General features: G+C 35.9%; 1 protein-coding gene across 2 annotated transcripts in view; it reads left to right on the top strand.

Annotated features, from left to right (window-relative positions):
- Nucleotides 1-4,217, top strand: part of LOC121026795 (thrombospondin type-1 domain-containing protein 7A-like) — a 55,407-nt gene extending 51,190 nt beyond the window's left edge. For both annotated transcript variants that reach the window (XM_040469581.1, XM_040469580.1), the window contains one exon: nucleotides 4,125-4,217. In XM_040469581.1, the coding sequence (XP_040325515.1) occupies nucleotides 4,125-4,201 (77 nt within the window). In that variant the 3' untranslated portion in view covers nucleotides 4,202-4,217. The remainder of the gene's footprint in view (nucleotides 1-4,124) is intronic.
- Nucleotides 4,218-16,936: the final 12,719 nt, after the last annotated feature.

Genomic DNA, 16,936 nt, shown 5'->3' with positions numbered 1-16,936 from the left:
CATGCAGACTGAGCCTGGAGTCACCCTGCAGGGAGACAGATATACATATAGATATCCGGAACATGAACAGTCATAACTCTGTTCACATCATGGCTGATATCCACTTTGATGAACAGTAATTTAAATTTTGGTTGTAAAAAAAAATAGTAATAATCCAATTCTGTCCCTGGTCAGTTCTGATTTGCTGACAAGCCTTTTAAATATTCTGACTGCAGACTCTGAGTCAAAATTTAGCAGGTGTAACTAATTATAAATACAGAAGAAAACATCTTGTAAGTATACATGTAGAATGGTCATTTATTTTGAAGGCTAGAGTTCCCTTATATAAGATGTAAAATCTGCCTGTAAAATGGCAACCCCTTTTGCTGTTTGTAATATGGTTGAAAAATAGTAGGTTAATTATGGTATTGAGTGAAATTTTCAGTTTGAATTTACATGAAATAAATACAGAATAAGTACAAAGTACGACTACAGTAAAAAAAAAATAATAATAGGTAGCTCAGTCAATTAAGCATCCAACTCTTGATTTTGACTCAGGTCATGATTTCAGGGTTCATGAGTTCGAGCCCCCTGTCTGGCTCTGCACTGACAGCATGGAGCCTGATTGAGATTCTCACTCTCTCTGTCTCTCTCTGCCCCTCCCCCTCACATCTCTCTCTCTCCCTCTCCCTTTCTCAACAAATAAATAAATATTAAAAAATAGTAATGATAGTAATGACATGACTTTTTAAAAAACTCTTGATTAAACCCTTTGATTTGGAAAACCTGTCTTAGAACCTTTTTTGTTGTTTAAATCTCAATTTGGGGACGAGATATGCTTAGTGTGCGAAAGGATAAGTGAGTTCAAGATGGTCAAGGCTAAAAGTGTATACTATTATATATTAATATTACTCTACAATTCTAATAATTATTAGATTAAGTTTGTATTCAATTAATTGCTCTTAACTCCCTACACATATGAATGTTTTTAAGCAATGTTATAGGCAGACCTTCTTACCTTCCCTCTACCTGAGAAGAGCAGGATTTCTATCATTAGTCCATTAAATAAATATCTATTAGTTGCCAACAGAGTTTCAAAAATTGTATGAGGTGATATGGATGGAAATATCGATACAAAATTTGTGTCAGGAAAGTGCTCATGGTTATCATGAGGGCACACAAACCAATAGGTATAATACAGTATGAAATGCATTACAACTTGAGTTTAGAATATCTGGGGGGGGGGGCGGGCGGTAGAAGAGAAACAGAAACATAGTGGAAGTGGCACTACAGCTGAGTGATGACACACACCTCCCACACAGGAAGTGGATCAGGAATGCAAGAGGTTTATTCCAGGCAGAGAGGACAGCATGTATTGAAACGTACTGGTGAAGACAAGCAAAAGCCAATGAGAAATCTTGCCAAAAAAGATGAGTGTGTTGTATTTGGCAAGTTGTAAATAGGATAGGGTAGTATTCCCCAGCAAATATGTTGGTTGGAAAGGGAAAAGAATAAGGATAAAGACCCAAAATAGGAGAATTTTCAGAGAAGAAATCTGGTGAAGGATGCCCAGAAGAGAAGGGAAAGAACCAAGAGAAATGAGTGTTAAAAAAAAAACAGAAGAGAGGACTCCTCTGCCTCCCCCCAAAATTAGTGGCACCAATGACCAGCAATTCATGGAAAATAAGCACTGAAGTTGTGCATTTGCAACTTGCACAATTTAATTGTTTTGTATCCACTAACTTTACATAGTATGTCACCCAACTCATTTAGGAATCTAGCCTAGGGATACATTTTACTACTGATGTTTCTTGAGGTTGTAAGAAAGTAGCATAAAACATGTAATGTTAGTACATTAATATTTTCTTGGCCATTTTAATGGCCACATTTTTAACACTGTTAGGTGGATTTATTATAGCAGTCCTTTCAGAGTAGTATAATTTCATTGCTAGAGGTAGATCAGATTTTAGTTTCTGAATGTCAGTTATGTCCTGTGGGTTATTACTTTCAAAAGATCCTTCAGAATTCTGAATTGCAACTGGGTGGGATTTTTTTTTTTAACCATTTTGCCATGGAGTCTCCCTATCACTGCCAAAAGCATGGCAGAGCACCAAAAAGTCACAGAGAAAAAGGGAAACAAAAAGAACATTGTCATTAAGATGTACGTGTTGGAGTAAAAAAGCAAATGCCAAAGCAATGATCCATGGATATGGAAATAATCAATTTGCCTAAAATTAATATTAATCATATATGTATGTAACATGAATAATTTGGTAATTTGTGTCATTTCATTTCAAATACCAAGAATACTAATAAACCTTATGTAGTCTTTTTAAAGACAGTTAATCCTCCCTAAAAGTTGCAGCTTTTTTTTTTCTCAGAACTTAGACTATATGAATTTCTCCCCAGAAGCACTTACCATTTCCCACTGGGAAATTTATTCAATATGCCAGCATCCCAAGGGTGATGTGTAAGACTGTACATGTGTGTGGATGGAGAACAATGAGGCTGTGGGCTGTGAGGATTGTTCACATTCTGTTTTCTTTCAATAAATACCAAAGAATGAAAGCTTACTTTGTAAAAGAGAGGGAAAGTCCTCCAAATCACTCCTTCAATGAGTCCTAAAAAGAAAGTACTGATCTCAAGTAATCCTGATTGTATAACCATGAACAACCTGCCCCAAGAGCAATTTGTATTACGCTTAATACGAAGAACGCAGTCTACACTGTTTGCAGATTTGCACCACGTGTTCTCTGAACAAATGTCTTCTTTCCACATGTAACCAAGTTATTAAAAGATACCTTAACCTTAACCTAAAGTAAAATACTTTAACTCAAAATGAAATTTCCTGATGTAAAAATACTGAAAACAAGTGATGTGAAGTTCACATAAAATTCCTTTATTACCTTGGCACATCACATTACACAGAGGAATGGTGATATCCACCTTACCACAAGGACAGGGCCACATTAAATAACTTTATTCATTGGTGTATTCACTACTATTAATAGACTCACACACACCAGGCTATAAAAAATTCTCCTCCCTTCAGCTAATATATTTAATTTCCAGAAAATCAAAATGTATCTTATTAAAGTATGCACAAAGTATAATGTATTATATTTGCAACTTCGCACCTTATTTGTGCCCATTGAATTATACCATCGGAATATTTATGAAGTTGCTGATAGTTCCTATAGATAATTGGGAAAATATATCTACTTGATATTGGAGACCATCCATGTCTTATTCATGTATTGCCACAGGCCATAGGTAACCCTCCCAATCTTGACAACATTTGTCCTACAGTATTTCAGGAGAGCAAAATTTCCACTTCTTTAGAAGAAAGGTTTGACAAGTTTTCTACTGACAAGAGTTAGTAGTAAAACCCTGGGCAGGTTCTGTTCAGCTGGCTGACCGGAATTCCAGCAGGCTGTGAACAGTGTCCAGCTTATGCTGGCATGAAATTGACCCTTATGAGAATATGGCAGGAAGAGGCTTTGCCCATGGGGAGGTTAGCAGTAGCTAGAAAACTGATGAAAATGTTGCTTATCATTGGATACATAAACATGAATTGATTTTTTAAAGAGCTCAAAGTGAAATGAAAGTAGATTTTAACTCTATAATTCAAGACATTCTTTTAATACAGATTGAACATGTTTTTAAATGAAGGAACCCAAGAGTATTGGTTCTAAAGCACCATGAAGCTTTCATGATATATATTATAGGGAACGTTAGAACATTATTTTGTAGAAAACAGATTGAAAAGTCCACAGTGAACTCTGGATAAGGTGTGTGGGCTTGGAGGCTATTAAGAAAAACAGCCTGGATAATGAGCCTGTATGATGACATATAATAAGATAAACCAGCAGAAAGTTTGGACGATCGATGGAAAGATGGATGGCAGGAAGGTGGTTGAACTGTGAATGGGTAGACAGAAAGATGAAGAAGGAGTTCATAATTTCCCATGTTCTGAAAAGAAATAAGGAGAATAAAATAGTCACCATCTCTAAATGGAATGCACACTATTTATAATTGTAGATGTTTAGCCACAGTTTCCACAAAGTAGCCCACTTTGGTCAAAGCTGATTTGAAAAAAAAAAGAGAAATACAATGCTTATGGTGCCATTTCCCTGTTATTTCAGAAAGTAAATATCAGAGTACGTCGAAGTCTAGTGCTGCACCTTTCCTATCCATCACTTTTGAAATAACAGGTAGGTGAGAACATTTTACATGCCATTTCGATCAGAAATATGTATCAGACGTTCTCTGTACATTTCCTTATATAATCCTTAAATGATCTAGGAAACACAGTGGTTTACTTTTGCTTTCTCTGTATCTAGAAATGTGTCCGGGCGGACCCCTCAGATAGAAGTGCTTTCATGTTTCTTGACTTTCTATAACATCTTTGTGTAGATGTTAAAATTATAGAACATAAAAAGATGTTAAAATTTACCAACTTTAAATGGTCACTAGGATACCATAATTATATACACAGATATATAAAATTTGGTTATGAATGCTTCTGTTGAGATAAATTGACAGTAGGAGCACTTTTCAAAATTTATCCTATTTCTAAGCACACCACTTTGAGCTCTACTAATCTTTTAAAAAATTTTTTAATGTTTATTTATTTTTGAGAGAGAAAGAGGGGTGGGTAGGGGCAGAGAGAGGCAGAGGCAGAGGTTACAAAGCTGGCTCTGTGCTGACAACATAAAGCCTGATGCAGGGGTCAAACCCACAAACCGTGAGGTGACGACCTGAGCCGAAGTCCAACGCTTAACTGACTGAGCCACCCAGGTGCTCCTCTCCTAATCTCAATAAGGTAAATGAAACAGGAACAAAATAACACCATGACTCCCTTTTGAAGACAGCTTTCACAGTTGCAGGGGGATGTAAAAAGCACTGTGGTATAATTATAGAATAATTAAAACATAGGAAATCCTTGAAAAAAGTCAGTAATTTCTTGGAAATTACTTCTAGGATATTTTGTGGGAGAGAAGGGCTGTTAAACCTATGAAATTTGTGATGAGTAGATTACAAAATAGAAGTGAGATGCCAAGAGATGTCAGCCCCTGGAATAGAAGCTAATAAAAACTTACATGCTGGGAACTAGATTAAGTTGGTCAATGGTCTACCCCCAAGGTAATTTAGAATTTTTAGTAGAGGAAGAGCTTACTAATGAGATAGCAGGAAGTATCTAACTAAATATATATATATATATACACACACACACACACACACACACACATATATATACACATATATATATGTATATATTTGTATACACACACACATATATACATATATATATACATATATGTAACAGATTGTAAGCCATGTAAACATGAAAACAGGGCTTATAATGCCTTTAACTTAGTTGTTATTTAATAAACATTTGTTGTTTGATATGTTTACTCTCCCCTTTGTGAATGGCTCTTACAGTTTGTCTGAAAATTATTTCTTGAACATTTCAAAAATACTTTTAAAAACTCTTGATTTTAGCAAGGGGCTCTATTCATATACACCCTTCATCCCTGAATAAATAATTATTCATGCCTCTGACTTTGAATAGAGGAAACATGATCTAGTTGTTAGATCAAATGAAAAGAGTCAAAATTCTTGCACTGTGCTTCTGTGTGGGCACTCATTCAAGACCACATGTTTTATATATCTTATTCTCTTTTCTAGTTACATACAAAGCTTTACAAACTCTCAATTTCATCTTAAGGCAACTTTCAAAAGAACCCTATGCAAATAACCAGGAAGCCTCATTTCTTTTCTGCTTGGCCTTATGTATATTATTTAATTTTATTTGCCTAAAAATACCTATTATAGAAGATTAGAAAAGCTGAAAATCATCCCTTACAAAACACCTAGACAGGCAGGGTACGATATTGCTTTAAATGCTTTTAAGAGCAGAACTGAAGTCTTGATTAACTAAATGATTTTTCAAAACGAACCAGGAAGACTGAACTGATGCTCTCCGTGTTGCCCTGGGTGGTAATTGTACCTGCAGGAGGAGGGTTACACACTGTGGGAATCGAGAAGGAGTGAAGTCTATAATGGGTATGACATAAAACTTTTAGCCAGAGAAAGAGAGTGAAAATGGAAATACTGCTTTACTTTTTCAACCTCAAAGAGTGATAGCGGCAACGAATGAGTGAACTCAACTTACCTAGAGAGGGAGAGGACAAGGAGGCAGGTCAGCCTCAGCCTTAGTTTGAAGTCAGGGCAAGAACAAACCTTTCCTATGAACTCCACGTAAGGGTCTGTACTCATATTAATTAATTAATTAAGTTTCAAATTTATGGAACGTCCATGAATCCAAAGACCACCAAACTGAGAAACTAATATAAGAAATAGCATCAGGCAGGGGTGCCTGGGTAGCTCAGTGGTCAAGAGTCCGACTTCGGCTCAGGTCATGATCTCATTGATCATGGGTCTAAGCCCCGCGTCGGGCTCTGTGCTTATAGCTTGGATCCTGGAGCCTTCTTCAGATTCTGTGTCTCCCTCTCTCTCTGCCCCTCCCCCCACTCATACTCTCTCTCTGTCTCTCAAAAATAAATATACACTAAAAAAAAGAAAGAAAGAAATAGCATGACAAATGGTACTACTGAGTTGCCTAACATAAGCAAAAGCAAAATCTTTGAAGGAATGAATACCTTAACCTAAGCCATAGAGTTTCCCCAGATAAAATGTGCCATTCAAAGCTGCAAACTACACAAAGAAAAAGTAATCCATCCAGAGTTTAAAATGATATTTTAAAAGTACTGAGAGGGAAATAAATGTCAGTTTAGAGTTATTTATCCTACCATTAAAAACTACCTACCATCAAAAACTATGGGCAAAATTAAGACAGAAGTGAAAAAGTTGACCTCTATGAAACCATCACTGAAAAAGTTCCTAAGTGATAATGTTTAAGATGAAGGAAATTGAAATCAGCAAGAGAAGAAGTCAAGATGTGCAAAGATTTCGATAAACATCTGGGTAACTTAAGTATAGATATGATGAAGCAATATTATACATGACTAAAACACTATATTCTTAATGAGCAACAGTTATATATGACAGGAGGAAATGATAAGGAGTATATTGTTTGGGAAAGGGGACAGATTTGATCACCCTTATATATTGTCATTATGCATGTTAAAAATGTAAGAATAATTATCAAAATAAACTATAATTATTAATATTATATTTGTATAATCATATAAGATGTATTTTTTCCAATCCAACAGGAAATAAAACGTACTAAATAAAAATCAATTCAACACAACTGCTAAATAAGATAAAACTCATTTGCTTCCTAGAGATCTAATTAATACCAGATAAAGAAGACTAAAAATCTACAAATATAACTTCTATATGTCAGAGTCTAAAGCTTTTACAGGAAATTATTTTGTTTTAATTATTACTGTTTCTTTGAGAGCATTGATCAGTATTATGAGTGTTTATAGTTCTCAAACTAAGAGTATAGATTAATCAGTCCACACATTCATCATTGGTGGCAAATATGTAAACACACAAATGACACATGATGTATTTCTCAGGCGGTAATGCCTTCTGTATCTATAAAGTGCAGCTAAAATTTTTATTTTATCAAGGAAATAACACGAGATTTACTTAAATTATATATGTTTGCAGTGTCAAAACTATTCAGAAGATTGGTTTAATCCATTAAATGGCATTTGATGGGAAATTTTCTTGGATAATTAAAAAATGTCCAGAATTTTCTCTAGTATTTTTAGAGTGAAGAATAATCTCCAGGAACATAAAACTCCATAAAAATTACATTGCTAAAGTGGTATTGTTCAATGAAGTATGAATGTGATTGCAAACTTTTAAAATTGAAGGAGAGAAACATTGAAAATTCATGAGTACCTATATGTCAAACCTATCTCCCTTTTTGTCATTCGTTTCTCCCAGTTTGTAATGGGAAAGATGAATAACATGGGCATTATTACCTAGGCAAAGGTAATAATGACAAAGGAATTATTACCTAGAGAAGATAAAATGTATTATTACCTATCTTGGTGTCTTGAACAGAGTCATAGATGGTATGGTGATAAAATATGTGAGTAATATTAAGCTAACAAGGATAAAACATTGGAAAATAAATTTTGACACAAAAAGATGTTAATAGACTAGAAACACTGGAATTTCTACAAGAGTGTGAAGTCTAATGGAATACTTACACATACCAAAACTTAAGTCCCAAATGCTCAGTCTAAAAGAAAACAGTAGTCATAATGATGATATGATGACACTGACAATATTGATTGAATTTATTAAGACACTGTTAATTATGTGGTTCCTGCAATGATTAAGTGCTTAGTGTGGGGAATAAACAGTTGGAATCAGTGACTTAATGTTAAACTCATCCTGTGTCTGTTCTCCCAAATGTTACTCTTCTGAACATCAGTCACAGTTTGATTGATGAAGTGCTACAAATTTGGATATCTTATTTGATATTCCTTCATTCACTCCATAATTACTTATTGAACAATTATTAAATTGTATCACTGAAGATAGACGTTGAAGATAGAATGTTTTAAAACAAAAGCGGACTTGATGCCTGTCCTCAGGGAGCTTATAGCTTCATAGTAAGTAGCCTTGTCTCTATAGTTTTCTTTACTGGATTTTCAGAACTGATGCTTCGTAAGGCTAACATGGAGAAACTTCTACAAATATACCAGTTTGAGACTTCAATTAAGCTCTGAAAGTACATTACAACCATGGTCCATCCTTAATAAAGAGCCTTTACCCTTATTCCTTGGGTGAATTATTTTTCCAAGACATATATATTCTCAGAATACAGTTTAAGTATCACCTGGATGTTTTAAGAAAATGCATATTATTACCTGGATATTATCCCCTGAGATAGTGATTCTATAAGTCTGGAATGAGTTTAGAAATCTCCCTCTATTTTATAAGCACCATTATGATTATAATCAGGAGTTTATTTTACTATAAAGCCAATGAGAGCCCTTTTAAAAGGCTTTCTAAAGCTATATAAGAGGCTAGGATAGGGTCAGGAAAGCTCCTGGTTTTCTAAGCCCCGAAGTTTATATAATTTAAGGGTCGCTTATTATTTTTTTTAAAAAATGCAAAATTCTAAATACAAAATCACTAAGATCTCTGCCAAGGCCCCAGAAAGGGACTGTGCATGAGAAGGACCTGAACCTGAAGCTTTAAGACTTCTGAATAAATCTGTCCCAAATTCTAGCATAAGCTTTTGACCTCTAGTGGAGCCAAAGAGAATCAGTACTTTTAAGATGAGACACAGAAACAAAGGCATATATGTCTAGAAAACGGGTTTTCCACATTTCTGAGGTCAGACTGGCAAGGAAAGAGTGGGAAAAGTCACTGTGCCCTCAGAAGTGAAGTAGAACTTTTAGTTCTAATACTGGTCTTATTTTCACTCATCAAGCCCTAGCTTGGGGTTCCCAAGCTACAGATCTTTAGAAAACCGCTATACCTTGCCAGCAGTTAAGCTAGGAAATTGGAGAGGAAGAGCATCTAAGATACTGTTTTATCTTCATCCCTATAAACCCAGATGGAATGAAACCATAGCTATTAGTAAAGGTCCTTCCGTTAATGAAAGAAAGATGGTGGATAAAATGTCACATAACCTGATAGTGTCAAGTGACTGTAGTACATGTGCTTTTTGTAACCCTTAAGCACTTACTTCCCTGAGAGTCTGTTGTAGATGAATGATAGCACCAGAAGGAATTTTGAAACAAGCAATCAGGGATGCGCACTGGTGAATGAATAGCATGTTTTCCAAGGCACACTCCTGCTCTCTAAGAATGTAAAAGAAATGGTTTGTGGCTGGCTATTGCCTGCCTTGCTGATGATTGCTCAGTAGGGAGTAGCTACTCTCACCAATGTTAACAGAGGAGTACAAACTACATTGTGGAACTCATTAATATTTATTCCTTCTAAAAGCAATGGGCAATAAAAAGGGAAATAAACCAGGGAGAATAGCAGTGGGAAAAGGAAGCCATGACAACAGATTCATCTTGGAAAGATTTCACCGTTTATTGCACACAAAAATCCACTCGAAATACAGGATCCATATTGTTATATTATTAACCTGGAATCCACTAAAAAGGCCTCTTATTGGGTCCAGAAATCTGTGAAAAAAAATTGTATATTGAGCACAATTCAAGAACTCGAAGTAGCCATCCATATTCTTACATGCATTTAATTTACTTTATAGTTTCACATTTTTGCTACTGATCAAACAAAGCTACATGTGCTAAGTGTCAGTCTGTGCTGTATCTGCTTATACACAAGGACTTTCTCAAGGTCAGGGTTTTCCTATCTGTTGCAGCAGAGACCAGTTGGCATTGTTGCTCCTTGTTTCTTGGTGCTCCTCTATTTTCTCCATTAAAATCCCTTCAGCCATTGTCCCCAAACTCTCCAAATATCTCCTCCTATTTCAGATCATCTTTTTCACACTGTAAGACCTCAGTGGTTTTTCTCCACCCAAAGCCTATAGCCTTCTTGTTCTGTATTTATAATTTACCACTTGATTACATATAACTCTATTATTTTACAATCACTTCATGAATATGCCAACTTCCCGAGATTTTAAGCTTCTGAGGAGGGTGTAGTGTTTTTCCCCTCCTAAATTTTAGTATTAAATAAATAATTCTACCAGAGGTCTGGGTACATTGGCTGATTGTGTCATTTAGAAATATTTTTAAGAAGGGGAAAACCCTCAGAGGATGTTTACTTCCTGGACATCTAATTCATAGAGTTTCATTTCAGATTCATCTCTATGTCTCACCAACTTCATTCTGTTCCTCCTTTGTTTTCCTTTCCTCTGCAAAGGCCTAAGGAGAATATATGTAAAACACATCCTAGCGTGAGACTTTGCCAAAATGAATATTAATTGCTTTTGTTTATGTGTTTACTTTTCTGGTTCAATTGAGGAAAAGGGAGGAATTTTTAAAATAGTTTTACTCTGAACCTTTTACATGTAGTAAAAGCCCAATTGGATACTTGCCTTGCTAGTTGAGAAATGTAGCACAGGATGTGTAATTCGTGCATTCTCTTTATAATACATCCCAAGATCCTGTGGTACTTACATTATAGATGAAATTGCTCCTTTCTTGGAAAGAGAGGGCTTTATTTGCACTAATCCAAACTAAAAAGAAATATAACAAATTTTATTTCTGGAGTTATGAGAGTCGGAATAATTACAGCTGCTCTTGATTTGTGACACTGAATCCTGGAGAAATTTAAACAGCACTCTACTGCTCCAGGATTCTGGAGGAAATGCTTACAAGAACCCAGGAATTTTTTGGTTGCTCTAAAAAGAACACTTTCACCATTGCTCACCCCGAGTATGCCACACTGGTCCAATGGCCCCAAATGTTACTCAGGATTCCAAGGCATCTAAAACCACATTTGATTAGGCAGAATGATGCCCTGGAGAACTTAACTCTTCCCTTCCAAATAATATTAATGATGAGATGGAGAAAAAAAGAATTTTTTTAGAAGAGCCATAGTTTCATATGTTCTCAGGTAGGTCTGGTTAAAAAGGCTTGGATCAATTAAGTTCTTTCTTCATGAGGAATTTCTAAAAGTACTTTGAAAATAAAATCATGTTTTTCTTTAAGAAAGCTGTTGATCCATTTCTCTCTTCCAAATATCCATAGCACAGGAGTAAGAAAAGAAACTAACATGTTGTGATAGATAATGTCTTCCCATTAATATATGACTAATTGGATAATTGGAGGTTAATTTTCTTAGGCATACTAAGACAGTAAGTGACAGAAGATGAACTCAAAGCCAATGTTTTGTTTTGTTTTGTTTTGTTTTGTTTTGTTTTGTTTTGTTTTGTTTTTACTCCAGAGTCTAAACTCTATCTAGTAATACTCCCCTGCCCTGTGAATTTGCTTCAGAGTAAATGACTGGGTATAGTCACTGTCTACCACTTTACCAAAATCACAGAAGTAAGTGCATTGTATTATCCGATGATTTCTCTTTCATAAAAATAAAATAAATAAAAATGCCATAGATATCCGCCTCTAATAACAGAAAACTGAAGGAAAACTAAGCATAGTTTAAGCCCTTTTTAGGATTCAACTCAAGAAGTTTATTCCTGAGATTGTTCTGTAAGGTCAGTGGGATTCTTGTCAATGGTTATTTGAACCAGTATTATATTGAATCATACGAAATTGCTGTCTTTGTAGGTCAAGATCCGTAGACCAGTGACAATTTCATATGGTCCAACAGAATAGGTACCTTTACTGTTTTGTGTCCAGTCACCTGGTATGATCTATTCTTCATCCCAGACTTTCTCCACTGTCAGAAGCAAGCCTGCAGCTCCTGGCTATGAATTACAGTCAATATTTTCACATGAACAATATGCATTTGTGCTGTGTGTGGTATGCTTTAGAGAGGTAATGATTGTCTTCTATAAAAATATGTAGATTTCCCCATAGTAGATATTCTTTATGGGAAAATAACTCATATTGATGGCTCGGGAGTGACTTGAATTCATCAAGTAGCTTTTATTTTGTGCACATTTAGAAAAGAAATCTCCTGCATTCAATATGTGGTTTTTAATACTTACCTATGCCCCACGTTGTTTTATCTAAGTACATACAATAAAAGGAGATAAAGTGACTTTACGGGATAAATGGATAAGTAATGTGGGGCAAAAGAATAATGCTAGTAGAAAGAGAATATGAAGCCAATCATGAATATAATGAAGATAATGTACAAAATACATGCCATAAGATGCAGTGATTCTCTTAATGTAGGACCACACGTTTTGGCTCTAAGCTCATAAGAGTCCATGCAAAGAGGAATGCTACATTAATTCTGAGCTTCTCAGTGTCCATTAGACAATAGAAAGCATTTGTAAAGGAAAAACTCAACAATCTCTGGTTTTAGAGTCAGAAAGAAAATTCACCAGTAGACCTTCATAAAGAGGACATTGTAACTGTATTAAATTATACCCTCATTAACATTTTTATAATAAATACCACAATGAATTTTATACGGAAGCTTTTTCTTAAAGCAGTTTTCCTCACCGTAGGCCATTAACTTAAGTATGAGAGTGTAACTCGGGAAAGGCAAATCAGTGGGGGTTGATGTGATATAGTACAGATTTATAGGTCTCTGCTATATATAAGTGAGATAACCCAGGGATAGAGTTGAGAATATCTAAATGAATGGATATACAGCTTTTTCCTCAGGCAACCATCTTCAGAGCTGTGATAGATATTGAGAGGCAGAGTTCCCTTATATCCCCTGACGCAATGATCTGGAGTTCGGATATTCTAGTTTCTATTTAGGTGCAGTTAAATGCAGGGACACATTTTCCAGCCATCATCTAGGTAAGGATAGGGTTAGCATCCTTAAAAGAAAATCGAAAGGCTTGACAAGGGCATAAACTTGAATAAAATATACCACTTCGAACAGAGAGATTAGTCAACGCTTAACTAGATGCAGGGCAAAGAAAAACTTTAGGCACAGATAAAGGAAAATCAAAGGCCATAAATCTTTTCCCTAGTTTGTAAGCCATAGCGAAAATCTGAAACACATGCCAGGTTGTCGACCTTCAACAGTAATGCCATCTCTTGGCAGGCACTATTTACCTTTCCAGTATCTTCTTCAAGATAAAATGACTCACAAAAATAAAATTAATTAGATGAGTTAACCTGAAGTAATAATAATAATGTCATATGAGAATTTATATGAGACATTGTTCTGTTTTACACTTATTTGCTTATTAGACCCTCACTGCAAGTACTATATTTATATAATGTTGAGGAACAGAGAAGTTAAATGATTTTACCAAGGCTTTTGGCTGGTAAATATGATAACCATGATTGTGAATCAAAATGTCTGGCTTCTGAACTTGTGACCTTAACCATTGTGCCATTGAGTTAGGTTTGTTAATTGTAAGCTAGTTTAATGTTGGGCACAAAGTTACCTCCTCTCTAAACGATACTGGTTTTAGAATGTATGCCTTCTTTTAAATACCAGTTAGGTCTCAGAGCCAGTGATCTATTAAGGTTATTCCTATTTAATGATAATAAAGCTATACATGTATGAAAATGCACATGTTTCTATTTTGTATGGCAGGAAATCATTCATTTATTAAACCAGTATTTACTGAGAGTCTTCTATATGTAGACAGTGTTTAAATGCTAAAAATAGAGAAATGAATGCACAAAGAAGATTCTTTCTGTCGCAGGGGTCACATTTTCTGGAAAGAGACTATAAGCAAGAAATAAATAAGAAATTACCAGGTAGCAATAAGTGTTGTTCAGAGTATTAAAATAGGATGACGTGAGAAACAATGACTGAGGAGTGATATTTAGATCACCAAGGTATTATTTACCTTCCCAAATTTATATATCTAGCCCAAAATTCTCCTCTGAGGAATAAACTCATATATTGATCTTTCTATTCGACATCTTGAATCATAACAGTTCGGCATGCTTGTCTCCCCTGCACACACTCTTGGAAATGGCAAAATAAATAAAAGTTTCAAAACAATGTCAAAGTGCATATATCTGAATAGTTCAAGCTGCATGATCTGTTGAATACATGTGTTAATATAAATCCCTTAAAACTACTTATGGGAAAAATATCACTCACAGAATGGACAACATACAACAAGTGTTCACTGAATAAATGAATAAATAGACTTAGTAATGACCCTCAAGAGTTGATACATATGATTACCAACTAGTGTTACTCTAGCAAAACTTCTTCTAATAGTCGGAGAGATGAAATTTCTAAGACACGTGTATTTAGAAATATATTACATCTCCCAGTAAGTACTTTAAGTCTTCAGAAAAGCAAACATAGTGTTAGGCCTCTGCTTGCAGCCATAGTCAAGTAACTGAAACTCTCTCAATAAGAATAACTGTCAAATTGGGCAAAATATACAAAGCAACTGTTTTTAGACATGAACCAGCAAGCAGCAGTAGACTGTGATCACAGTTGTGAGGTCATCAGTCATCTCTGTCTTCTACTGGAGTGTCTTTCCTGACACAGAGCAGGAAAAGTGAAAGCAAGCGTGGTGTTAAGTCTTGCTGAACCAGAGTCCAGCATCTAAGTTCTGCTCCAGCGACTGGAAATTTCAGGGTAAGGTAGATCGAAGAGTGTTCTGCGCTGGGGGGGTGGAGTCTGGGAGTCTGTGTGGGGAATGTATCATAGGTCCTTGGTCCAGGGCTGGGATGCTCATGTGCCAGATTGGACTCTGTGAAGTCTGGCTGAGGATGTGTGCTGCGAGGCTGGGGGCTGAAAGGTGATGACATAGGTAGTGCTGTGCTGGGAGATATCAGAGTTCCAGCTCCATGAGGATGAAGAATATACCTAAGTACCTCAGGCCCTGAAAGACCATGGCTTAGGAGTAAGAATCATGCTGTTACAGCCAAGTTCAAATCTGAACCAAACAAGCTTTAATCCAAGTGAAGCCAAACTTGAGAGGATTTTCTAGCTATTTAACTGTTTGAAAGAACAAAATTTATAAATGAAGATGTAAAAGTTACAGATTTAAGAAGCTCAGCACACCCCAAGCAGGATAAATACAAAGACAACAACAAGAAAAATGCATTATGCTAAAATTGTTATCAACTAAAGATAGAGTATTTTTAAGGCAGCAAAAGGAAAAAACACATGATATGTACATGGGAATAAAGATAACAAATGAGGGTTGCAATCTTATTGGAGATAATGATTAGGCCCTAAAACAATAAAAGAGTGTCTTCACTGGAAAACAATTGTCAGTTTCGTATAGCTGGTGAAAGTATTCTTCAACACTAGGCGGGAAAAACTGAAATCTTCAGAAAAATAAAAGCTGAAAGAATTTATTACCCAGCATTTTAGAGTATAGATTGTGAAGATAGAATGCCTGAGCCATGTGATATTGAACAGGTTATCTCACCTCTCTGTGAACCTGTTTCCTTCTCTATAAACTGGATATAATAAGATTTGTCAAAATTGTAAATGAAAAAAATCCATGTACTGCACTTAGAATTGTGCCAGGCATATACTAAGGTCTCAACGAATATGATCTAAACTATAAAATAAGGCCTATCATTTAGAATAAATTTTCCTTCAACAAGAACTGTGTAATTAAACAATAGTTCTGGAGGGGAAAAACATTCCCACAATTATAGTTTAGACGTTGAGAACTGAGTAAGTGCCTCCAGTTGAAAGTAGATCTCTCTTGCATGTGTTTCAGATTTTTGCTCTGGCTTACAAACTAGGGAATAGATTTATGACTTTTGATTTTCCTTTATCTGTGCCTAAACTTTTTCTTTGCCCTGCACCTAGTTAAGTGCCAATTCATGTCTCTGTTTGAAGTGGTATAATATTTTATTAAAGTTTATGTCCTTATCAAGCCTTTTGATTTTGTTTTAAGAATGCTCTAGGGGCGCCTGGGTGGCGCAGTCGGTTAAGCGTCCGACTTCAGCCAGGTCATGATCTCGCGGTCCGTGGGTTCGAGCCCCGCGTCGGGCTCTGGGCTGATGGCTCAGAGCCTGGAGCCTGTTTCCGATTCTGTGCCTCCCTCTCTCTCTGCCCCTCCCCCGTTCATGCTCTGTCTCTCTCTGTCCCAAAAATAAATAAACGTTGAAAAAAAAAATTTTAAGAAGAATGCTCTAGAGTAACATCCTTCATAATAACATCCCTGTTTCCATTTGGGTGATAAATTAAGGATCTGTGGAGCCTCCACCATTTCCTCAGTTCCAAAGAGCTTTAGCCACTAGAACCAAACCCATAGCCTTGAGGAAACACCAGCTTCTTCCTTTCTTTTTATTGTGACTTTTCAGATGTATTATGTACCAGCTGATCTCATACCAGTCTTCATAAATTAATGTGGCCTCCTAACTGGAATGCAGCTGAGCCCATAAGAAAATTCTTCTCTGACCAGAGACTGGAGCTGAGAAAAGCTGCAGCCCAGAGGGTCCTTTGA

The sequence above is a fragment of the Herpailurus yagouaroundi genome, unplaced genomic scaffold (assembly GCF_014898765.1).
Source record: "Herpailurus yagouaroundi ecotype Mexico unplaced genomic scaffold, PumYag 162485, whole genome shotgun sequence".
Taxonomy (NCBI): domain Eukaryota; kingdom Metazoa; phylum Chordata; class Mammalia; order Carnivora; family Felidae; genus Herpailurus; species Herpailurus yagouaroundi.
The sequence above is the reverse complement of the archived record's forward strand: the minus strand, read 5'-3'. Positions and strand labels throughout refer to the sequence as shown.